We start from the raw sequence: 25,771 nt of genomic DNA, 5'->3' as shown, positions 1-25,771 counted from the left end.
AGTGTTTGTGTAGAAGAATTTTGATAAAAAAATTATTGTGATTACAAGACGTTTTCAGGTAATTGTTATGCCTCCTTCGTTCACTCAATTATCCTTAGCGAATGATATTCCTCCTAGGTAGTTCTGTGCTCTCACGCCAGATTACAAGCAAAGAGAGCCACAGACACGCACAGAGCTCCAGATTCGATTTCAGATAACAAAAATATCAGGGAATCCAAAGGGGAAAATGCTCCATTGGCAGGAGATTTCATTTATCCAAGATGTGTGAAAGCAAGGATAAGGAGGAAAGACAGAGTCAACCATGCTATACACTTTCTGTGGAGCAGCTCAAGGAAGAAAGAGAAGAAACAAGAGAACTCAGGGGGAAGCGTAGGAGGGAGATGGAAGCAGATAGTGTTTTATGAACATCATAGTCAGATTTTATCGTTTAAAGCGTCAAGCTAACAGAAGGCAACCAGCCTTTTCTTGTGTAAGCTGCTAGAAGCTGTACCCTTGATGGCAGCTGCTCAGCATGCACTCTTACTGTGAGGTGACTGCAAGCACATGTCCATATTGTATGAAAATGATATCTACATCCACGGCAATAAATAATAGCCACAAGGCCTAATTGAGAATCAAAATATCAGCTGTTTGTCATATGGTGCACAGGATGCCTTGAGTTGTCTAAATCAGGCTCCAGTCACACATAGTTCGCTGTGAGTCAGTGATGGACGTGGTGACAGTGACGCAGACAGTGACTGAGAAACGGACTTGGTGTTTCCTCCTACACAAGCCGACAACTACACACGCCAGTTACTTTTGTGCGCTGAGACATATCGTGTCTAGAATTTTTCATTAAGACCATGCAGATGACTGTTCCTGAAAAAGAAGCTGAAGTGAATCCTGAGGGAGACTTAAGTAACAGCTATAAAGCAGTTCCTTGAAGCTGCCACATAAAAAGCTGCAGTCCTCACAAAAGCACTGTTCTCCAGTCCCAGAGAGGAAATATATTAAAAGTAGGTAGTCATATATTTTGAATTGGTTATGCGTGTAGTTCGTGTCCACTCCCTTCTTTGTTGCGTTGCATCTTAACATCTTATATTTCTTTTTTTAATGCAGCCTTAAATTTACACTTTTTTTTTTTTGAGTCTGTGAAGCAAGGCCAGGCAATGCTAGTGTCTGCATAGTACAAATCATACACAAATAAACTCAAAATAGATGAACAACGACAGATGATGGTCCATCAAAGAGAGGAAACTACAAGAATATTATTGAAATTTAAATGTGATATGAAATTAAGAAAATATTAGCATGTAATCTAAAACAAATATGTAACTAATAATTGAAAGACATAATCTGATAATGTAATCTTGAACAATAAATATTCCATCTTAATTTAAAGAAGACAAATGTTTCTGTACACACTACAGTAAATATTTCCTCCCTTTGTTTAGCTCGGCGTGAGCCTACCTCTTATGACCTTAAGCAAAGAAAAGAATTAAGACAGGAAGGAAAGTTGAAATTCCTAAAACTATAAATGAATTAAAATAAATATTACAATAAACGTTCTACCCTCTGTTCAATTCAGTAATTGAACAGAGGGTAGATTTCTGAAATCTACCCTCTGCATTTGGTTGGATGAAATTTTGACACTTATTTTAATGACATACTGATTCTGTGCGAAGGACTGTGGTGACAGTAAGTTAATGTATTCAGTTTTATAGTTGACAAATGAAGCACCCAGTGAGTGAGTTGATCCTTTATGCAATTTTTCCCACTTTTATTGGTTTGAAAGGCAAAACTTTCTTACTATATATTAAAATATTTTTAACAGACTGTCAGGACATTGTCAGCTGCGTTTAAACTGTAACAGATACCTCAAGTGTTCTTTATGCCCACATACGTAACTGTCTTAAAAGAGATTTGCCAATAAGACTGGAGCCATTTCTGGTCATCTTTGCTTACTGCTCATTTTGACTTCCAGAGGACTTTTTGTAGATTTCCTACAAGCAGTTTACTTCTACAACTGGCATGCTGTGACTTGACAAGATGTGCGAAGCTGCCTCCCAGCATCTTGTTAGACTTAAGTTGCAGCAACTTAAGGAAGTCCCTAAAGAAGATGTATGGTGCAACAGAAATATGTGGCCACCAGTCGAGGAGTAGGAGAACCTCAGACCACTGGGTTTTATATATATGTAATTAAAGTCATACTCACAAGTCTAAGGTTGACTTCTAGCAACAGCTGGTGTGTTTTTACATAAAACAAAACCTTTTCTCCCTAGAGAAACTGCGTCTGATAACTGTGAAAGTGTGAACAGCTGGTACCATGGACAGTTTTTCTTACGGCATAACAAAACAGATAAAATCACCTACTAATCACTGAACACAAATTGCTTCTGAGAAATGTCAAAACTTTTAAAGGTAATTCATTTGGACTTTGAGATCAAACTACAATTAAAATATTGCCTGCGTTTGGCTTATGTTGAACTCAGAAAAAAATAATCTGTAATGCACTATCTGTAGTCATAAAAAGTTTTTTTTAAAAACTGAAAAAAAAATATTTTTGTTTCCTTAATTTCTTGGTCTGTGAAAATTAAGGATTTTTATGTGGTGGTGTGATTTTTTGTGACAGCTTGGGAAACTAAATTGGGTCTGAAGGTCATTTGCAGAAATCAGAGTCAATTCAGTAATTGAACTGAGAAAATATAAGATGAGTTCTTAGATTGCACACCTGCTTATTTGTATTATAGTTAATTTTTTTGTCTCTGTGTGACGGGTCGATCAGAAAGAGTTTATGATCTGCTCTTAAAATAAGCAATGGATGTTCATTGTGACGAGACCAAAAATAAAGATTTTGATCAGCACTTTCATATCGTCAACGTTGGAATAGCAATAATCCAATTTAATTGCAAACTCCCCACCTTCTCTTGAGGTTTGTGCTTTAAATTGTGATTCATCTATAAAATTTGCAGTCAATGTTAAAATGGAATATTTTCTTCTTCATCTCCTTCAAAGAACAGCCTCCGTTTCTCCCCAGATGGTTATTTCCTACACTTCAGCACTCAATTGTGAATAATTTTGACAATCTGTTGTGTCACTATGAAACCTTCCATCAGAGTGTTGTGTTTTTTTCTCTCAAACTTAAATAGAGCGCCAGGAGAATATGGATGTTTTGAACATAAGTACCCCATTATACGGTGTTTGTTGCACAACTCTCTGTGATATAGACAATGACATTTGATTGTCTTTCACCTCGTCTGTTTCAGTGGAAGAGTATTATGCTGACAGCCTGTCAGACCATCAGTAAGAAGTGTGTGGGCGAAGGCCAGGCAATACACTGAGCTGAATTCACAGCCTGAGAGGTCCACATGCCTTCATTATTCTGCTGGAATCTATTGAGCATCTGGGACTAAATTATTTATCAACATCGACCTAGTTCCAGGGTGCTAAGTTAGATACTTGGTTGTCATCAGGCATTTTGATAAGAGCTGCTGCTGGTGTGTGAAATCTACCATGGGTAAATAAAGAGCAAGTGTATGGCTCATAAGTCGACACCATTTCATTTTCTTGAATGAAGGTTTGAATGCAAAGACTTTAGATATGTCGAGATCTAAACGTAGCTTCGAGCTTCTTACCATGTCGAACCACGAACCCTCATCTACCACCTCCTTCTACCTCTATACAGCTCTTTAATAATGTGTTACTTCAAGGCTGAAACTTAGGGCAGATAACTCCTCCCAATTAGTCCACTGCAGCTCTGGTCAGATACGGACCCTTGCAGGCTGCTCTCAGTGTAAATAGGTGCCAACATGACAAATAATGGGACACAGTCTGGGGAGCAGCAACACATAGAGAATGTTGATTCCTCAGCTTTACAAGTCAAGGCTGAGAACTTTACAGCTGTACAAATATATACCTTTACAAAAGCAATATAAAATTGTTGTCTAAATAGTAAACATTCATAATGAAGATTTAACACTTAATTCAATTTTTTTTTGAGTGCTTAGTAATTGTAAGCATTAAAGTCAACTGGAGAGAATTACAGTGATCACAATATGCACTTTTAAAAAATAAACCAATTCAAATGCAATTCAAATAACAGTCTTAATTATAGTTGACAATGGAATTATCACCAGTTTCTAAAGAAATTGTTAAAATTATTATTGGTCATTTTTTATTTGTTTGTTTTTTTTAGAAGGAAATGCCACAACACAAATACCCCTTTCTTATTAATCATCTAACCTGCAGTTACATAAGATACTTTTCTGGACAAAATATAGATAAAATCCATAACAAATAAGTTAAAAATTGCAGGGTTTTTTTGTGAAACAAACTGTAATATTGTCACTGACCAGTAGTGTGCACCAGAAAGAGAGCCTTAAAAATATTGGCATGCTTTGGAACAAAAAAAGAAGGCTCACTAGGGGGGAAAAAAAGCCCGAAAGGCAAAAGAAAACAGCAAGCATTCTCAGTGGAATACATTACCGGGACAGCAGAGGCATGCTTCAGATAAACCTTTCAGATGCCTTCAGTGTCCTCCTGACTTTCAGCTCGTCTCCAAAGAGACATGTTGTGTGCCAGGGAGCATTCATCAAATTAGACCGGAGAGAAAACAATGCGAAAACCCACGACTCTCCATGGAGACACACCGACAGGTTATCACAGAGAAGGTGTCTCTTGCTCTCAAGCACCGGGGCAGCAGCACACAGCTTCCTCCCTGAAGAGCAGCCTTTCTTTCTCTATCCCTCCGCAGGCCAGCATTAAGAGAGGAAAACATGCATCCAGGGCAGCAGTGTACAACTATAGTGCATTACATTACAGTCACCCACTGCATATAGGCGCTATTAACGAGTTGTGCTGGACACTGCAAGGCCGTTGAGTGTTACTAGGGAACAGATCAGTGTTTATAAAATTGTAGATAAACTGGTGACTGCTGACTAAGCCTTAGTGAGCACATGCAGAGCACAGCTAAGCCTGGACATCTCATTATGGAGGACCATTATCAATTCTCACAGATCGAAAACCAGCATGACAGAACTACAGAAAGCACTGGGGAACCTTTGGCTGAGTCAGGTAGGAAATTCCTGGTCGGCATCTTCTTTGATGGTTCAATCACTGCATGAGCCAAGGCCAGTCAATACCTTTACCTGTCTGCAACATTTAGTCAAATTGACTTTATTAAACTAAATAATCTGAAGTTACAGTATACACACAACATTATGGTTCACTTTCTGTGAAGAAAACAGGAAGGCATTACTTTTTCTTCTGCTTCTCTGACTGTCTCCCTAGATTCTCTCAGAGGAGTGAGATCTCTGCTGCTCTGCAGAGCTAGATAAATGAGCTGTGCTGTAGGTTCACCATGGCTTCAGCACCTTGCAGCTAGATTAATGATGCTTTGCAAACCTTGAGTCTTTGCTTTTAGCATTTTCGAAGTGCCTTCATAAAGTGAATCATGGGTATATCTTCATAAACATATCTATTGTGGCATATTTCTTGTGGGAATGATGTTATAAAATCAATCAACTGGACGCTTTAATGGAGTATTTTTGAAAATGGTCAACACTGAAGAAGAATTCAGATGGATAACCTTTAGGGGCAGATAATAAAGATTGTTCAACTATTCCTTTTCAATTATACCCAGGGTTGTAACTCACCAGAGTTATACTGATTTACTTATGCTACAAGCAGAAAAATTAATAAAATGTGAGCACAAAGCAGCTTGGAAAGCAATTCAGATTTGCTGAAGAGTGATGATGTTGCATTTAGAATAACAAACTCTTGCTTCAGTGCATAACACACTGCTCAGTCAGTGTAGCAATTGGAAGTGCATAGCTCCAACTTGTGTTCTTCAAGTAGGGATATGTTGTACTTTATCTAGTAACTGGGAGAAAGTCAAGATGAATGCTGCATGGGGGAAGTAGCTTGAATACCTAAAAGACCGACAACCTACCAAAGAATTTAAAGCTATGCAGAAGACTGACCCTTTGTGCGAAAAAAGTTTTGTGAGGGGACGCAAAAGAAAAGAAAATTCCCATGTCCCCTCGCGGACTTTGTAAATTCTTGCGGCATTCAAACAGAAATTGAAATTTTTTATCTGGTTTTGAACTACAGTGTTACTCTGAAACACACCAAAATGCAACTGCACTCCTATCTCTCACCAAACAACTGATTCAGTTAATCAACCACACATCCATATCGTGTTAAACAAGACAATGTGATTACATATACTAAATCATCATTCAAATATGCACATCAAGATTTGAGGGTGTGCCTCTAAAGGTTTTTTCCTTTTTTTAATTTATTATTTAGAAAACTGTTTTTTAATTCCTTATTTACAATTATAAACAACTGAAACATAAGAAAGTAACTTACTTATGTTTTACACTTTCAAAATTTGAAATATCTCTTGGCCATAAGAGATGTATTTGTTTTTGTTTTTATCAAAACTGATGATATATCAGAATAATCATGAGAATATCTATAGTTGTTTATTTTCTTTGAAAAACAAAGATTTGTTTTGTGTCTCAACCCAACCTACCTGTCAGTTTTCATTATGGTGGCTAAATTGCATGGTAAGCCTCACACATGAACCACATTGTATTGTCACGGGTGAAAAAGAATCCAGGCATTGGATGACATTATAAATTGGTAATGTTATTGGATTTCAACCAGGTCATGGCCACATAAAATGTTGGCCTACACAATTTTCCAGGTTGGTGTTTGGGATAGTAACACAAATTTATGTTTGTTCGAAGACACACATCTGCGTCACACAAATTGAATTTAACTTAGATTAAATATAGCAAGCCTTGGCAAGTTTTTACCTGGGAAGATGACATTATTTAAGGGCCTATCATCAGAAAAAAAAGTTTCCATGTTTTGTCAATAGAGGCATAGAAAAAACTGAGTTCACCTTTGCTCCTCTCTTTTAGGTTTTAGAAGAAAATGTTCATTTAGGTGCTGCTAATTAGAGCACCTCATTATTGTGACTATCTCTGTAAAAGGAAAAGTCTTAGAAGTTTGTGAAGGTGTTAATACAATGCTAGTAAGAAAATACATAAAAAAGAATCTTATTAAAGTCACTGTTACTGGCATTCAATCTGGGAAGGCGATTTTCCAAAAAAATTGAAGGCCACAGTTTCACAATGAGAAACAAATCTCACAAAAGAAAAACAACATAAAAAGACAGTCAAGAAATGTTGCAAAAAGAAAATAATGTATGAAGCTCCATCTAAAACAGTCGGCATCATGTTAAATGGCAAAGTTCAAGAACGGACAATTAGAAAGAGACTGAACAAAAGTCTGTGGAAAGGTTACCAGGGGGACATTATTTCACTTGAATAAGAATATAGCAGCCTGACTTTTGCAGAAATGCATTAAAATGATAAACAGGACATGAAGAACAATGATCTCACCATGTTTGTTGAAATCCAAACATGATATATCAGCACAAACATTTCGTACCAACTGTCAAGCATTGGGTTGTGAGTTAGATAATGATCCCCAAACACAGTGGCCAGTGTACAACATGATGGCTGGAAAAGAAAGGGGGAAAAAAAACCCTGGTAGTTGCAACAGCCCAGACAAAGTCTGGTTGTCAGCCTGGTTATAAAATGCAATGGCAGTACATTGAAAGTGCTGTGAATAAATAAATTCCTCTCCAATCAAGTGAACTGATCGTATAAAAAACAAATGCTTCAAGTGACGTTATCTTTCTTTAGTTTTCCAAATGTATTTATTTTTAATTTGCTTCTTTAATGTTTTTATGTCTAGATACTCTTAATGTTTTTCTATTTTCATCCTATGCACTATAAATACAGTTTTTTTTTTCTTTCATGCATTATTTTTTTCCTTGTAAAAGAGAAATATCCATCTTTTAGATTTATAGCTAGAAAATGGAGTATTAGGCCTCTTTCTGACCTGTAAGGGGGAATTAAAACATAAGTATAAACACCTCCTCTTAGGTTATCCTAGAGGGAGTTATCATATATATAATAAACCCACATCACACTGTTTCCTCTTCTACACCTCTACAATAAATCTGAAGGATGGAGTTTAAGGTCTGTGAGAGGGAGAATGAGAGTGGTAAGGTGGGACAACTAGGGAGGCAGTATTGATTCCTTGATTCCCGTACCTCTGCCAGAGAGTGTAGTGTGTCGAGATCTCCTGCCAGGAAAAACAAATCACGAGGCAGAAGTGATGGATGTGGCACTCCGGGATCCGGTGGTTTCGCCATCTGGATGGCCAATGCTGTATATCAGCCTCATGCACAGCAAATTAAATTTACATTTGGACGGCTTCCCCAGGCCTCACGCTTTGCAGATGCAACTGAAACGGCCCTCCGCCGCAGCACCCTTAATGGGCTTGATCTATCATTTCCAGGACTATTATGTAAAGATGATGTTGGCCTGTGTTCAGAAAGTCAGAATGATGTTACCGTCACAGCAAAATCAGATTAAGAGTAGCCAAATGGATGTTCGGCAAAATGACATCACCTTTCATTATCTTAAGATGAGTCAATGCTAATCCAACTAGAAGATGTTTTGATGCACATTTAAACATTAGTGACATAACAGCACAAATGCAATAAAAGCCAATGTTCATCTTTATTTAGGGGCTGATGCCCTCTTTAGCAGTTTTTTTTTTCTTTTTATTCACCACAAAATTACAAACAATGGGCAGAGCTTTATTGCTGCAGCTCATCCTACTTAGCAGCACTTCATATCCAAAAGTCTAACCTGGCCTTGAGGAGGCTGCCATGCTTAAATGAAATGACCTTTAACGCAGAGCTGATCAAATGGCCTGAGGCAAGACTATAAAAAACATTGCAATATAATGTTTTACAGTGTGCTTTTTTCTGGTCCGTTGTTTGCCCTTTCCCATTCTCTAAGATGGCACATTCTATCATCTTTGGTATGTGTATAGTCTGAAATGGATTTAATAAAAGAGCATGTGCATTAGGAGAACATAGATTTATTCTCTCTGTGCTTATTTTGTAAAAGATAGAAGGTAATATTGATTTAAATTTCTATTTCTCTATCTTTTCTTTTCTGTCTTTTTAGGGATACTATTTTACATTCAGTGCCCAATTGTCCTCTAAATGCCAAAGGCACATTTGACGGCTCTTTCCGATCCCTCGACATTGTAAATATCTGCAAAGCCACACAGGCTACTGAAACACAAATTGAGCATGTGGTTGGACAATTATGTTGTGAACCTGAGCCTTCACTGTTCCTCAATAATCTGATCCCATTTCTGTAAAGAAGTTGTAGCCTGGAAAACGGCGCAGCAGCTGCTACTGTGCCAAGGCAGTGTGTGATCATGTTGACAGATAAATTCAGCAACCAAATAGTATAGCTGTCTGGATTCACATGCCATCTGCCTGCACTCTCTTTAACCTAAGTCTCTAGAAATGCCACTTTTGGTCTTTTCGAGTGGGAATCATCTCACCTTGTTTATGCGGCTGAAGAATTTCATGTCCTCACCTCTGTGCCTATGTACCTCTCTCTCTTTTCAGACAACTGAAGACTCGATGGTGGCTTCAGCAGAGTGTCCAAGTGATGATGAAGACATTGATCCCTGTGAGCCGAGCTCAGGTGGGTTAGGTTAGTCATCTCTTTTTTATTCTACTTCTCTTTGGGTGTGTCAGTATGTCTTTGTGTGTCGTACATCACCAGAGGTATAGGTCATTACACACCAACAGATACAGTCAAACTGTGCAGATTGGAGTTGTGAGTAAGATTTAAGTCTGTGAGTGGGACCTACAGTTATGTTTTTTCTGGTCACTGCTGACTTTTCTGTACCTGTTGTAACTTTATCTCAAACTACAGAGTTCAGAAATGTGACTTAGGAATCACTTATTTTATTTTGTTGATAGTATTTATGGTATTTTTAAATTAAATAAGCTCGATTTGAAAAAAATCTCAAAATGTCAGCTACAGCAACTATATTTGGATTGTTCAAATTACTTACTTTCCTTTTTGCGCAAACCTCTGTTTGTGTTTACTGAAAACCTAGATAAGAAAATAGAAAGGTAAAAGGATAGGCTGCAAACTAGAGTTAAATAGTAATCTAAATAGCTAAATTGATCAATATTTAAAATTTTATGAAGCAGGTTGATTTGACAACTTTAGCTTCCCACTGTGGACACAGCTTCACAGGATGCTCATCAAAACCCTTATATTATTTTTGAGGTTTATGTCACTTCATGTTCATATCAGAACATCACTGAACTGATTACTTAAAGGACCAGCTAATCTGAATTAATGCTGAACAAAGATGGTTAAATATGTATTTACTGAAACTCAGTCAATAAATACACCAAAGTTGTAATCAATCTAAATCTGTTTCAAAGAATTGACTCTGTTTAATGAAAAATAATCTAATTTCACCACTCTGAATATTTTAGACTTTGATCTACAGATGAACAAATGCAGTTAAAATTTCACTGCATTGAAACCTTAAGATTTATGCAGAAAAAGTTCATTTAGCATCTATAGTCAGTTGTTTAATTCTAGCCATTACAAATCATTCATATATTGTGTGCCACTTTGTCACTGTTTCTGTTTTCCAAGTGGTTTTCAAATTGTCGTCACAGAAACATTTTAAAAGTGATGGGAATTTCTTTAATGGACTCTGTCAACATAATGTGGAAGTGCAAAAACTTCTCAAATAAAAGTAGTGTTAAGTTTGAACAACATGCTATCAGATATCCACTGTTTGTCAAGAATGAAAAGTATCATGGTGTGTTAATAATCTGGACCTTGTGTCACAATATCTTGTCAAATCCATAGCTTTCATGTAATACTGCAAACAAAGGCTTGCTTTATGGCAAGATATTGAAGGGCTGCTTCTCGTTTGCCTTCTGTTCAGAAATGTATTAATTTAAACATAAGGATTGGGGCTATCTTATGTTCGTCAGCTTTCATGTTTGTCAGTCTTCAGTTCACCCAGCAGCATTGCTAAACAAAAGTGTTGCACGAGCAACAAAAACTACACAATGTTCCATTTGCTGTCCCTACAAGCAGATGTTGTTACTGTGTTTTAATTGTTCACCTACAGTATTTGTTTACAGCAGCTCAGGACATTTGTTAATATGCATAGAGGGGAGTTCTCATGGAGACAGGAAAAAACAATTGTAATTATGAAACCCATGTGACTTCAAAATATCACATAGAAAATGGATAAACCCAGAGAGGACTGTATGATTTTTATGGATGTGCACAGTGTCCCCACTGTTGTTAATTAAATTCTACAGCGGGCAGTGCAAGTTTATCCTGTTGTTTCTCATATGCTGTTGTTCACTGCGGCTGCACACAACTCCGCTCGGATATAATGATTGAGGTGCATGTCAGTTGTTTTGTTCTTATAACACGAACACACTTAGTCGGTCTAAAGATTTGTGTTTAAAGAGCCCAAATGAATTCAAAATAAAAAAAGGCACTTATTGCTTCCACAAAGGGTTTCAAAAATACAGCCTCACTCTGACAATTTGTGATTGTAAATCTGTTTGTTCCCCGCATTGCTTGCAAAACTTTTAATCTCTTTCTCTTGCCACACATGGAGGGCAATTAGGTCTAACCCTAGCATCTGTCTATGAAAACAGGGATTTCCAAATGCATTCAGAAGTGATGAGAAGCACTGAGAACAATTAAGTCCGAACTCAAGGCTCCCTTCTCCATTTAAATGTGTTATTGATCAGTATGTGGTTGTAAAACCTCCACTAAATTACTGCCTGCCCCACAGCAAGTGATATCTCCTTTCTAGTCTGAATGTCTTCCTATCCTTCTGGCTTTCCACTTGCAATATTAACTGTACTCTTTTTCCTCTAATTCTGATTTTTTATTTTCGATTTATATAAAAAGAGCACCACAATAAGTATTCCAACATGCATTTGTTACCTTAGGCAAATATCATACCTGGAAGAGTACAAGTTCACACAAGCAGCATGCATTACCATATTTTTATTTATTTGTTTTTGACAAGGGCATCTGCCAAAACATCCGTTGCAAACAATGTGAAGCTTTGGGACGCATCCTCCCCATGCTGTGCATTCTTCTCCTTTTGTGATCGCTGAGGGGGATTTGACACCAGAGCTGTGAGCTCCCAGGGTGGCAGCTGTCTAACACTGTATCCTGATTAATATCTACATCCAGAGAGGTTCACATGCTCTGCCAAGCACTTACCTTGTCTCAGTCAGGCTTGCTGCTTACAAAATCTAAAGATATTGTTGCTGATAAAAGTACAACTTACTCATATTATTGTTTTAAGCCGCTTACTTCAATAATACCAAGGATGTAAGGTTTTTTATGCTATATACCCTGAGAGCATTGCAGACACTTTGTGCCCGTGCCAACCTCTGCACTCATGTATGGCTACAGTATGATAATGTTAATGCATAAGTGAACCCAGGAGGTAAGCTCTGAAACAGACTATTATGTGAGCTGTACATGGCAAGGTCAGCTGTAGATCACTCTGTATCTCAGAGGATTCCTGTCCCCCAGCGGTCCCTTCCAGCCACTCAAAGACATGAATTGGGTAAGCTCGCTTATTGCCATGCTTTATTACCCTTACTTCCGGAAACCATGGAGGAGCACAGCTTATCACTTGGCAGGACTCAGATTAGATCACGCTGCACCAAATTGAATCCTCCCCCCTGGTTTCGGAACCCACAGAGGAATACAGAGGGCCATGATGCAGCAACACATCTGATTTGTAAGAGGAGGAGGATTCAGGAGTACTCTGATTCTCAGCAGCCCATCTCTGACAGCTGAATATCACTGCAACCGTAATTACAATAACATGTTATACTCAGTGCTGAAGGTTTTTGCGTCAATAAGATTTCCCCTCAAATTCTTAGAAAATAATCAAAATATATGCAGACAATCTGCATAATGACCTCACCTCCAAGGTGTTCTTATATAAATGCTGAATAAATCCTGGCATTTAGCTTAAACAACTTCTGCAGTTTTTTCCGAGTAGGAATAGCTCATTTGAAGGCCAATATGAAGTGCCTGCCAATCAGCTGGAGAAAATATAGATACAGACTTGGTTGTGTGAAAATAGCCCAGCGAATAGTCTGGCAAGATCACAGCTGGCGCTGATTTTCCAGCCCTAACCTCAGTTTTCATGGTGAAAGTTAATGGAAGGGGTTGCTGCGGAGCTGCATGGGGTCAGATGGAACGGATGTCTCTTACCTACCTGCCTCATTTCATTGGCATCAAGCCTGCCGCTGTTGGAGGGGGCGAGGAGGTGCAGTTGCTGTATCTGATCCACATCCAAGGTTACATTTTACGCTCTGCAAATGTCTAAGTTCTACATTATGTTTTGTTATTTCTTCTCATCTCCATCAATTCTCTGCAAAGCCAAACAGTAAATGAGTAATAAAGCACCTCAAAAGCTGAAAAACACCCCAGAAAATTGCAGAGAACAAGTGGGAAGCAAATTTTGATGAAATCTGATTAATTTAGATGTTAATGTTAGTAAATGTGTGTATGTTTCCAAAATTTCAACTCATTATTTTTATTATATTTTTAAATAAATTTTACAATTAAAATAAAGTTTTAAAATCCTTCAGAAATGGTGGATTCCATTCTCAGTGGTCCCCATGAAGTAATATAAACGTATATGTCTGTGTGTGTGTTTGTTCTATCTGTATTTTTTGGTTGGTTTATAACATCAAACTTTCTCATTGAAAAATGGTCAAAGTACAGTCATGCCACAATGGGCATCTATTTTCTGGGAGAAAAAGATTGAACAGTACGTTAGCTGAATTTAATCATTTATCATTCGTACTTGAAGCTGGTGAGGGACTCATGAGACTGCTTCTAGGATATATGGAGAAACACACCTAATGACATACTGTAGATAACTTTTGATGAAGAAAGTGTTCAGCTAACACCTTCACGAGGGAGATATGTGATGTTTTTCATTCATTTAATAATTTCAAAATCCGTAATTGATTTTATTTTATTTTTTGTCTTTGTGTTCTTGATGTGTTATGTGCAAAAATGAATTTAAATAGATCTGACTGAAAAGAAACTAGAAGGTCATTTTTCAACCAAACTGTTTTCCTCTTCAAATTTACAATTCATTTCCCTGTCAGAGTGCACAAATTAGAACGAAACCACCTTGAGCATGCCAGCTGAATTTTTTTACCCTTCCACCATCCTTCCACCATCATTAATTAAGCTCAAAATTAATTGTGATTTCTTTAAAAGCAATAAGCTCCCTGACAAACACACCAAGCCGCCTCAGTTATGATTTGAGTTTCACTTTTCTGCATTTCACAAAATATAGAAAAAAAAATCTTCCATCCCCTTACTCTTAGCTGAAGCAGCCCTTCACTGTGAATTGCCCAAAGGCGGGTTAAGGTTAATCATCTCTCGTTTCCTTCTCTCTCTGTGCTCTCTCATCATATTCTATCCTCAAGCATTCCACTGTGACATTAGCAGCTACTAATGTGTTTGACATTTGTTTTAATAGATTTAATTTATGGGTGTGGAAACAATACATAGAGTAAACCAATAAATCAAACAGCAAATGAATACTCTCCTTAACCCCAGTGGCAATGACTGGAATGCACCCAGCCAGGAGAAGAAGAAATAGGGTAAATTATTGCTTTAAAAGTAGCTGTAAGATTAATGAAACATTAAGAGCACTGTGGTGGTTTAAGAGGTCACTGCCCACATTTAATAGGTTACTCAATCATACACAGCTGGAACTTTATATGTTATTTTGTTCTTTGCTGAAAATAAAATAGACTGTTCTCTTGACTGCCACTAGCAGAGGAGATTTTAGCCCCCAAAAAAGAATGCTTATTCAGTAATATCACAACTCTCAACCTTTATTCTTATGCAAACTGATATTTCTGGGGGGAGCAGAGGAGGTTTCAGTATTTTCCCAATTCATCTCGACATTCCCAAGGAATTTTGCCATTTTGTTTGTTTTCCCTGCACTTTTTCATTAAGGATTAGGCCATTCCTCTCTTATTTCTACATTCTATTTTAAATGAAGTGTGTTCTGGGAGAAAACAGGATTTCACACTTACTGTCAGTCTTTCTCTGTCCTGATCCCCCACCCATATTTATATTTTCAATTATTCTTGTTTTCCTACTGCACATCTTTCTGGTGTGGTGACATTGATGCTAACACAATGTGTCTGCGCATAAGCTTAAGTAGGGCATGAAAGACTTTGCTTCACAGAAAAAAAAAGAAAGAAAAAGCAGAACCACAGGTCATTTTCAGCAATCTTAAAAGAAAATAAAAGCTCAGAAATAATGCAGAGATATCAAATAAGTGGAATAATTCCTAAAGATAAAATAGCAATGTCAGTCTTTTAATCTGTAAAAACAAATGTCCCTTCACATCTTGTCAAATATGTGCAGTGACAAAAAGTTTAATCCTCTTGTGTTCTGGCAGCAAGAAAGGATTTTTTTTTATTGCTGTTATGTCACACAATTATGAAAAATCTAGCTTCAGATTATCTACATAGATCACAAATATAGATTGCAGAAACTTGCGAGCTGAGACTTCAGGAATATAATCAAGAGATAAATTCCAGACTTGAGGCATTCAGGCCAAGTGAGCTCAGTCCTCTACTTTCATCTTGGCTCCTTTAGTTGAATCCCTCTGGGGAAAACGGTTTAAACAGCACCATACCTTTTACCAGGCTAAATCAAAGACCTTTTAATAATTCTCCCTCCATTTCATGCTCACCCAGCTCACAGCTCATCATCCACCATCAGCATAAGCGGAGCCACTTCAGAGACACACATGTACGCTATCACGAGGCACACTGCCAGAGTGTCTCAAGAACATGATGGCTTGCATCACTTCTTGAGGACACAAAGATAATTAAAGAAGGAGGAGGGGGATTTAATAAACGCTTTGGCTCTGCTGCTGTTGATACAGTGACCGGTCCCCAGACTGATCCCCAGCTCTGTGACAGCTTTGACATCTAATGATAGAAATGGATATGTGAAATGTGATAGTGTAACACTAATTTGGTTGACAGATTAACAGCAAAATATCACAAAGCAAACCAAATAACTCTCGGTTCCTACGGAAGCTGCTCACTGTCTAAAAATCATTTGAAGTATATTGCGTTTCAAAAGTATTAAGACAATTAACCTTTTCTAGAAACCTAACTGTATTGTTGGGTTGTTTGTTTTCTTAAAAGACTAAACTATTGTAAGTGACACACATCATTTTCAAACCTAGAAAATATGTATCTGAAAAATGTGCCTATAATGTGTCAAACAACCTAGCAAAATCAATGAACAGGAAAATTCCCTACAAATATTATTAAGTTACGTTCCATGGAAAAATCCATGATTACTTGAATTTGACAATACAGACCCACGAACAGGGAGGACTCCACTGCATTTCCAAACTTAAAAATGTATGTTCACATTCAGCGTTTATACAGTCTGTCTGAGTTTAAATTATTTTGTAAAAATTGGCTAAGTTGATTGGGATATACTTTAAAGGTTTGTCTCTGTCAGCTATAATTTCAGTTTATTGGCAGTTCTACAAAATACCAAATCAAGGAAAGTGAACAAAACATTTTTGCTGTTTTACATAAATGATTTGCAGAATGCCCTCCTAAAACACATTTTATTGATTTTTTCTGTAACTTCACAAAATGGTCACTGGAGCAATGAGATAATCCATAGCTAAACTAAGTGTTGCCCAGGTGATGAATTTATTAAAAAGGATACTTTTCTCTTAAAATAAACTAGTGGCAAGGGTTAATAAAAGGTCAATAAAAGGTCAAGCCCAACTAGTTAATTCAATATATCCTCAATTGCGTTGTGTTTCATTACTTCCAAACAAGCCTCTCACATGCCTGAAATAAACCAAACCCCACCACCAATCCCCCACCCTATTCTGTGTCTTCCTTCATCCGTGACCCCTATCAACCTGCTCACCCTGTGACAAATTACCAAACAAATGAACCCTCACTCTGGAGACAAATGAGGAAAAATAGTCTTTGAAGAGAACCATTTATTCAAATCCCACTTGACAGGAGGGTATCTCTGATCCTATTTCTTTCCTTGAGTGCATGTGGGAAAAAAAAGAAGTCAGGCAAAGAGAACTGAAATCCACAACAGGCTTTTAAATGACATGTTCCCTGATATCTTCGCCAAACGGCCTCATGTATGCATTTTGAAAAACCCTAAGAGAATTAGGAGAAAAAATGCTTTGTAAAAAAAATTGCTGTGGCAGACGGACACTTGAAGCCGAAGCAATCTCAACATTTATGTGTTTTGATTGTTCGGTTTTATGGCCGCCATTGTTCTCATCCTGCTGTTGCTTTTGTTTATCGCTTGCATTTCTGCATCTCTTCTTGAGAAATAGAGGCAAATGATTTGTGGCGAAACGCCGGAAACATTAACTGTTGTCCTTGTAAGTAAACCAGCAAGGACTTTATGATGGCCCTGAATGTGATACTGTAATTTAAATCTCACTCTGGGATGAGATGAAGAGGACAAAGTTATTTTGGCAGCTTTAACACAAGTGCAATCCTTCAAAAAGTTAACCCTCCTGAGTTTACCTCCATCGCATCACAAGCGCACCCCTGCTACGCTGCCAAGAAGCCAGGCGCCACTTTAAGGTCATTTTCCCCATGTCTAATTTTACCCTTGGGTACGCTTGAGTAGAGCGTATGAGAGCAGCCATCATTTTAAACACTTGTTTCAGGCGCTATTTCTTTCTCAGTTTATGTGCCTCCGTTCTGAGGTGATGGAGTGCTAATGAACAGACAGGCAGATGCAATTTGCCTGAGGTCCTTATGTGGCTTTCTTGAAGGCCTGATGTCGAACACATTACACTGCCTCAGCTCAATGTGAGGGAGATTGGGGCTCACGGGTAACAAATGGCCTGAATCATGAGATTCATCAGGTGATCCAGTGGACTATGGCAGATTCAATCAAGCAGCGGTTTGAAATATTCTACCGAGACTAAGTGAGAGCTAATGAGCTGCTATGAATGCATATCGTTATAGACTAAACTTGAAGGTTCTCTACTAAATTCAGTGTTGTGTATGGTCACTATATATATATATATATATATATATATATATATATATATATATATATATATATATATATATATATATATATATATATATATATATATATATATATATATATATATATATATATATATATATACGTATATATATATATATATATATATATATATATATATATATATATATATATATATATATATATATATATATATATAGCGTGCCTATAATGAAAGAAAGGAAGAATGGTGGTCAGCTAATTGAGGCTTTAACATCTTAGTATGAATGTAGTCTGGGGGGAGCCAATCAACAGATCCAGGCAGAAGGAAATAACAAAGCCCAGAGCTGGAGGTGTCAGATCACACAAGAAGAACAGCGCACTGTGGGACTTTTGTCACATGCCTCACTGCTGATATTTCAGATTGTGGCTTCCTGCCTCCTCAACTCTTCTAGCTCAGTTAGCTCACAGGAGGAGCCAGCCAAGGTTTTAGATAAAACCTCCAGAGTTTCAGACAGAGGTCTCTCCCTTCCATCAATCTGTTATCTACTCTCTGAACTCTTTTGACTTTAAAAGGACAGACAGCAAATATGAAAATAGCTTGATGTTTAATGCCTGAACAACGGCTTGCTGGGGACGTGCCTAGTCAACCAGTGGCTTTTGCCCACAAGGCGAGGGCATTCTTCACACCTGTCTGCAAGGATAAGTGGGCTTGTCACAGGCAAAGCTAATCTGTTGCAACACTCAGTCACACTCAATCCCCTGGTGGAACGCTGCGCTTGTCCTTGAATGTTTGCTGGCACTGGAAGCATACTTGGGCCGCTGACCGGTCTAAACGTGGTGGAAAACATGTCAATGAGGAGCAGCGGCCTCTTGTCTCTTTACAGACAGCTTGGAGGACTTTTGCCCTTTACAGTTAGCACTTTTAATGCTTCTAGCTCCAGAAGGAACAAACTCATCCTAACACAGGGAAATATGCCGTCTGCGTAGGTAATTAGCTTGTGAATAACGCAGTTCAGCACAGTGCCTGTCTAAACATTAAAACGTCACTCAAGCGGAGACATAAATTGAGTCTGTATTTTACCTGATAAAACGTACAACACAGAGACAGCACAAAACAACAAAAGGAGCTATCAAATGCACTGAGTCAGTCTTCTTATGTGTAATCACCACCCTATTCACTGGTGAAAATTATACTTTCAAAGTAATCACACATTTCAACATCATATTGTATAAACTTTGCATTTATGGTTTTCAGAAATGTTTCCTGTGGTAATTTGTAATAAGTAGGTGGAAAAACATATTTTTGTTCAATCATGAAGTAAGGCCTGGAGTAGATGAAACAAAGTGCTTACACAAACATCAATACCAGGAAAATGTTGTTGTCTATGTTTCTTTTTGATGTAGTTAAGTTGCTTTGGACCTAAGGCTGAGTCCTTGAAGGAAAAGGGAGATAGATACTTGTTGGAAAATACTACTCTGAATAGATCAAAGAAGTTGAAGGATGACTTGTGAAAAAGAGAAAAGCTAAAGACATGCTGAGAGAAATGGTTTCATTTAAAAGCTGAAGAATGCAATTATTTTTATAGCACACAATTAACTGGAAAAAATACAAGAGATAGAAGAAGAAAAACAAGTTGAGGCATGTTAGAAGGGAAGAAGATAGTGAACATCAATAAATACAATTAATTGTTGTTTTTATTTTATTCAAACACAATAAAATCAATGTCATTAGTTTCCATATATGAAACTTACAATGTACGCTTCCCAGCTGAATGGGACAGACAGTTTAGCTGTATGAAGAAACTCTGAAATGATTTTATTAGAGCTAAGGAGCAACTGGAATAAGATCCAGTCTTATCCAAAACACTGCAGCTGTCTAAGGGTCAAGTTAAAATAATTGTGAGTACAGAAGCACATGCAAGCCTGAATTTGCATGTGCTTCTAATTTTGATACTAAAAGCAGAACCACCCTGAAACAGAAAACATCTCTCAGCACTAATGCATTTGAAGATTAAATTACTTGTATTTGGGTAAAAGCCATCTATATTGTTTATGTTTATATAAATCACAAAATGCACAAATTCCTGTGTTTCAGAATACGTGCTACATAGATTTTCCACGTAAACCGATGCTGAAAGCTTGTATCTTAAATATGACCAAAATAAATGTAATATTTTTTTGTCTCTGAATAACCTAGTCATTGCTATTTTCTCTTCCAATCTCCAACATCAACTGATGGAAATGTTAACTCTGACAGCTTTTGTGAATTCTTATTGACCAAAACTTGGACTTGTTTACTGGCAATTCTTTTTTTGTGAATCCAGAACAACAGTTGCAAAAAATGAAGGAGATTGCAGTGCTTTGTAAATTCCCTTGTAAGTTTTGAGGAGTTTGTTTTAGATATTTGGATTTAACAAAATAAAAAATAAAAAATTGAGTCCTCTATGTGGTTTCTGTATTTGATTCTAACTTTGGAGACAGTGAACTTCACAGTAGAGCCTCCTGCAGAATAATATACCAGCACGAACATTTTCCAACGATTTAAGAAGTGGGTGTTTTTATGGTTTGGAGGATTCCAAACCTGACCTGCATCAGCAAAAAAGCCTGTTAAAGATTTTAGAAACCCATTTTTAGAAAGTTGGGAGACAACCATCAGTCAGATTCAATGCACAATTTAAAGACAAAAAGAAATATCCACATGGGGGAAATCTAGACTTAATTTTAAAGTTTTTTCCACAGCATCTGTTTGTAAATGTCGTGATTTGTTAAAAGTACAAGGGAGAAAATCAAAGAGAATGCTCTTAAATTCTGAGAGTTTTGCAAAATTGATGACTAACAAAAATCCAACAGACAGACATGAGAGAGAGAGAGAGACTAGGTGATATCAGGCAGCTCATGTGTTTCCAGAATACTTTTGATTGAATGGCATTGTTTTGAAAACAGAAGTGGGAGCTGTCTTTGGCTCAATCTGCTTAGTCAGCTGAAGAATTGTTTCTTTGTGAGAGATTTATATTCAGCGACTGTGTGATACTGTCATGCTGCTTGAGTATGTAAGGAAAGCTGAAATGTTGTCTGTTCATTCATGACTGTGCTCTAAAACACGTAATGAGCCACAAGCTTTTAGCTGATTTTCAGTGAATCCCGAACACAGTAGTTTACCTGTCATTTTTGTTTAAAATTTAGCAGATTTTTTTTTTGCATGCTCCATTTCCCACTCTTCCATCTCTGATTTTATTTTTTTTTTTTTTGCCAACCAGTTTCCTCCTCTTGTGTCACTAGGAGTAGGCCTTCTAGCTGTATTAAAAATGTAATCTGTTTTTGCTTGTTGAGGAAGCTTTCAGTTACTGAGCTTTGCTCTGTGGTACAAGCTGCCTTCTGGTCTCTTACATCTACATTTGACAGTGAATTACAACCATCTTAATCGCCAAGGCTTTGAGTTAATCACTGTCTGAGTGGGTAGGCATGACTTGCATTGTTTGCTATGTGTTTTTGCAGTGTGTTTAAGAGTTACATTGTTGTAATGTAGTAGTGCTTAATTGAAATTTAGCATTTCATTTATTTTCTTATATTTGTGATGAGCTTATTTTTATGAGGTTACATTTATTTTCTTATTTTGTTACCAAAGGACAAACATTTTATTAGAGTCTTGTGATTCTTAGTTGATATATGTAAACAAAATACTGGAATTCATAGCACTGTCAATTTGTCAGAAACTACTAAAAAACTTCCCCTATAAGAAAATCCAGTGTTTTACTTAAATACTTTTCACATTTTGTCAACTTAATTTTGTAAATCTCTATGACTCTATTTTGAGATTTTAATCAATAGACTGCACAAAAAAGTTCAGTGGAGTGGAAAATTTTAAGAAGCTTTCATTAAAAAATACATAAGTAATAGAAAGAAATCTATAAATCTATAGAAATCTATACTCTTTTCATCTGATACTTGTAAATAATATCCAATTTCCTTTGAAAGTAATCTAATGAGTGTATTTAATCAATACTTACAGCGTCACTGAAATTGAACTAAAATTTAACCTTGTCAAATTTCAAGTTGACAAGGTTGGCAGGTGGCTTGTAGTAGTATCAAGTGGTTCTACAGAGTCAATATAAATGCATGCCACACTTTTCAGATCATTATTTGTGAAAACAATATTCTTTTACAATTTACAGTTATGCAGTACTTTGTGTAGTTTCCATAAAATACATCAAGGTTTGTAGTTTTAAACACCAAAAAGGTTAAGGAGCATGAGCATTTTATGCAGGAGACATGCATAGTATCCCAAGCATAATCTCTTGGGACACATAATCTCTCATGTAATGTTTAGTCATAATTCATGTGCTGAATGCAACTTTTTAAAATTCAATTTACTGCTTAAAATCTTAATATGATAGCAATAATAAGACTTTGAAGTGAATGCATGTTAGAGCCTGTTTGGTAACTGTATGTATTTGTTGTGCTTGCAGCCAGTCCCACGGGATCTGGACCAAAGGGTTACCCGGGCACATCGGAAGTCTTCCGGGAGTCCAGCAGCACAACGGGGATGGTGGTTGGCATTGTAGCAGCAGCTGCCCTGTGTATACTCATCCTCCTTTATGCTATGTACAAGTACCGTAACAGAGATGAGGGATCATATCACGTGGATGAGAGTCGCAACTATATCAGCAACTCAGCACAATCCAATGGCACAGTAGTCAAAGAGAAACCCATCAACAACCCGAAAACCTCCAGCAAGAACAAGAAGAACAAGGACAAAGAGTACTACGTGTGACTGAGGACTCTCTGGTCTTTTCTCGACCAACATCTGTCTCAAAGATAGATCAGGACATAAACATGTGTACAGGATAATAACAAAGATGAACAATATTTAGTCATTTTTTCTTACACGCTAATGCCCTACAAAATAAACTGAAAATAAAAATAGAAATTTCTTTACTCTAAAGAACCCCAAACAAAAAGGACACACTGTCCAGAGAGAAACTCAAAGGAAACAGACTGGCTAATATCTAAAGTGAACCAAACAATAATAACCCATGTGTGACTTGTTCCTGGGCCAGAGTAATGTCACCCATCCGTCATATTTCTGGGAACAGAAGAGTACAGACGCACTTTGCAGACCGAGATTCAACATTACAAACTGTGCATTTACATTGCCTGTGTTTGTGTGGTTGACTTTTTTTCTAGAGAAAATGGCACACTGCATCAATAAATACATACCATAAATATGCCAAACATTGACTCCAGAAGGGAAGGAAGGAGGAAAAGAAATATCACGGTGGGAAATTTCAGGCCAAAGCACTCACCGAAGAGGCAGTGAAGTCCGGCCAAGACTTATTTGTTTCACTGAGTTTGCAGTGTAAAGATTAGAACAGATGGTTGTTTCTCATGAAATGGTCTGATTTATAAGGACAGTTCTTTGAGAGAGAAAGTGGGGACCTTCATATTCCACGTTGTGTGATCTTAAAGGGACGGCGTTTCTCCTCGGATTCCTGGGGATCTGAGAAAAGGTTACCACCTAGGAGCCATGCACGCAAATTATCTTATTACAGTACATCTGTTTATAAACAGTACAACCACATCTATATGTGCTTTCTGGACTGTGACAAAGTGGTGTTTTATAGCCTGTTGTAAAGATGATGCAAAATATAACTGCTCCTCGACCATTTTGGAATAAAATGTATTAAAAAAGACAATAAAAATAAAGATACATATGTGTTAATAGATGTTGCTAGACATAGAAGATTTTATGAGGACATGTTTTTTCTCTCAGTTGAATGTTAATTTGAAATCTCCTTGTTTTTACATGTATTCCTATATAGTTTTTATACAAATGCCAACCTGAGATAGATAATCCTGGACCAGTAATAGCATATCCATTCCCAAAAACCATACAAGACACCAACAGTGGAATCTTGTGTGAATCTCTTTCAAAGAATCACTGCCTTTCTCCTCCATCCAGATTTAGATAGGTGTAAATGAAGAAGAATTTGAGTGGTGATGATGAAGAGGCTGGATGATGACAAAGATACAAAGAAATTAATTTGTGCGTGTGTTTTTTTTGTTCCTCCCGCCCCCCAAAGTGGTACTAAAACAGTGGACGATGTGTGCTTGGGCTAACCCTAAATCCTGAGGAGAAAAGGTCGAATAAGCCTCCATTTCAACTGTTCTGTGTTTGTTCTGTCATTCCGTCTGTCAAATCTGCTTTCCAGACCTGTACTTGGAATGAGTATGAGGAAAAATGACCATGAACTATAAATGATGATTATGAATTATCTTTGTTTGCTGCTCTTTTGTTTAATTCCAAGTCTTTTATTTCAAATGTATTTCTTGTACTCCCAAGTTTGAAAGGCTTCCTTATTAAAACTAGTTTTGGAAAAGCAAATTAATAAAACATTACCTAAGTGAAACTAGTCTGATGACAAGCTCTATAACATAATTGCAGATTTTTGTGATTAGATTTCCTTCAATCCTGAAAGTTCTATTTCAGATCTGATTATATCTGAATTAAAATATCTGTTCATGCCAACAATTTCTGATTCTCAGCGCCTTTAATATTGTTTACAATCATGGTGTTGTAAGAAGGAACAGGAATAAGCCACACAATCACTGCAAGTGAAATTTACCGTATTTGTGTCCTTTATCTGTACTTTTTCAATAATTGCAAAACAGGCATCAGGAAGATGTCCTTTTCATGGCTAAGAATGCATTCTTGTCAGATTGCTGAGCTGCTAAATTGACTGTAGAATTGGGAGAAATTATGTGACTGCTGAGAGAAATTTGGAGAAATGTTGAATGTTGAATCAATATATAAATGTGGTGATTGTATATCTTTTTATGTATCTACGGTCTGAGACTTTGTTGAAGTTGAAAATGGAGCTAAAACATTCTCAAAAGTGACAAAATTACTTGCAAAAAAGCCTTTCTGGCAAATAGGAGTTACCATAACTATTTCAGTAAATGAAGTAAAAACATGTGACAGTGATGTATTTAAAAATATATATTCTGTTGAAAATTGCAACAGCAGACTTTTTGAAGGTTGTTGTCGCTCTAGTGGGGTTTATTCATTTTTTGGTGGCCTGGAAGAACGACAGAGAGATAAGGAGAAGACATGCAGTAAATGAACTGAGATAGGAATCAAACCAGAACCGCTGTTTAGTCTCCACAGATGGTGCACCTGCTCTACCACTGAGCCATGTTGCACCCCCTTAGCCTTTCAGCTCCACAACAGCGAGACACTGAGAGGTAAAAATAAATAAAAATAAGCAATGTTCCCTATTTCAGTTCGCCTTCCTGTCATTCCCAAAACTCTGTTGCTCCTGTGTACGCTTTTACTTTTCCTATGTTATTACTTTTTCTGGGCTTTTTTGTTAGTTTTTTGTTTGTTTGTTTTGCACAAAATACAATCAACAAGTATTTCTTATTTTCTCTTTTAGCTCTCCAAGATTTTCCCAAAGAAGGTGATTTTGAGTACTTCCTCTGCAGGCAACAGATATTCCACTGTCAGTAGTTTCTCATTGCAAACTCTGTCCATATGTTTAAACATTTGGCTGTAAGCCCTAACTTTAGGGTAAATTCAACCAACTTACACCCTCCAGTTACACAGAACAACTGTGCCAGGATCAATATACTGTGCCTGGGCCTACTAGCGGACACCAGAATTACATCAGTACTTCCTCCAGTACCAATACTGGATCGGATCGAGGCCACCTGCAGTTGTGATTTAATAACCTCGTGTAAACACCCTTAAGTCTTGTGAT

General features: G+C 37.2%; 1 protein-coding gene across 20 annotated transcripts in view; it reads left to right on the top strand.

The window, feature by feature from the left end:
* LOC129359565 (neurexin-1a) overlaps nucleotides 1-24,425 on the top strand; it is a 245,119-nt gene extending 220,694 nt beyond the window's left edge. For 13 of the 20 annotated variants that reach the window (XM_055029224.1, XM_055029228.1, XM_055029225.1 and 10 more), the window contains 2 exons: nucleotides 9,497-9,584; nucleotides 22,481-24,425. In XM_055029224.1, coding sequence (XP_054885199.1) covers nucleotides 9,497-9,584; nucleotides 22,481-22,785 — 393 coding nt within the window. In that variant the 3' untranslated portion in view covers nucleotides 22,786-24,425. The remainder of the gene's footprint in view (nucleotides 1-9,496; nucleotides 9,585-22,480) is intronic. The other 7 variants (XM_055029238.1, XM_055029233.1, XM_055029231.1 and 4 more) reach the window with 1 other exon arrangement.
* Nucleotides 24,426-25,771: the final 1,346 nt, after the last annotated feature.

Source organism: Poeciliopsis prolifica, unplaced genomic scaffold (genome assembly GCF_027474105.1).
Source record: "Poeciliopsis prolifica strain line A6 unplaced genomic scaffold, Auburn_PproV2 SCAFFOLD005, whole genome shotgun sequence".
In the NCBI taxonomy this organism is placed as follows: Eukaryota; Metazoa; Chordata; class Actinopteri; order Cyprinodontiformes; family Poeciliidae; genus Poeciliopsis; species Poeciliopsis prolifica.
Note: the sequence above shows the minus strand (reverse complement) of the source record. Positions and strands in the feature narration are given on the sequence as shown.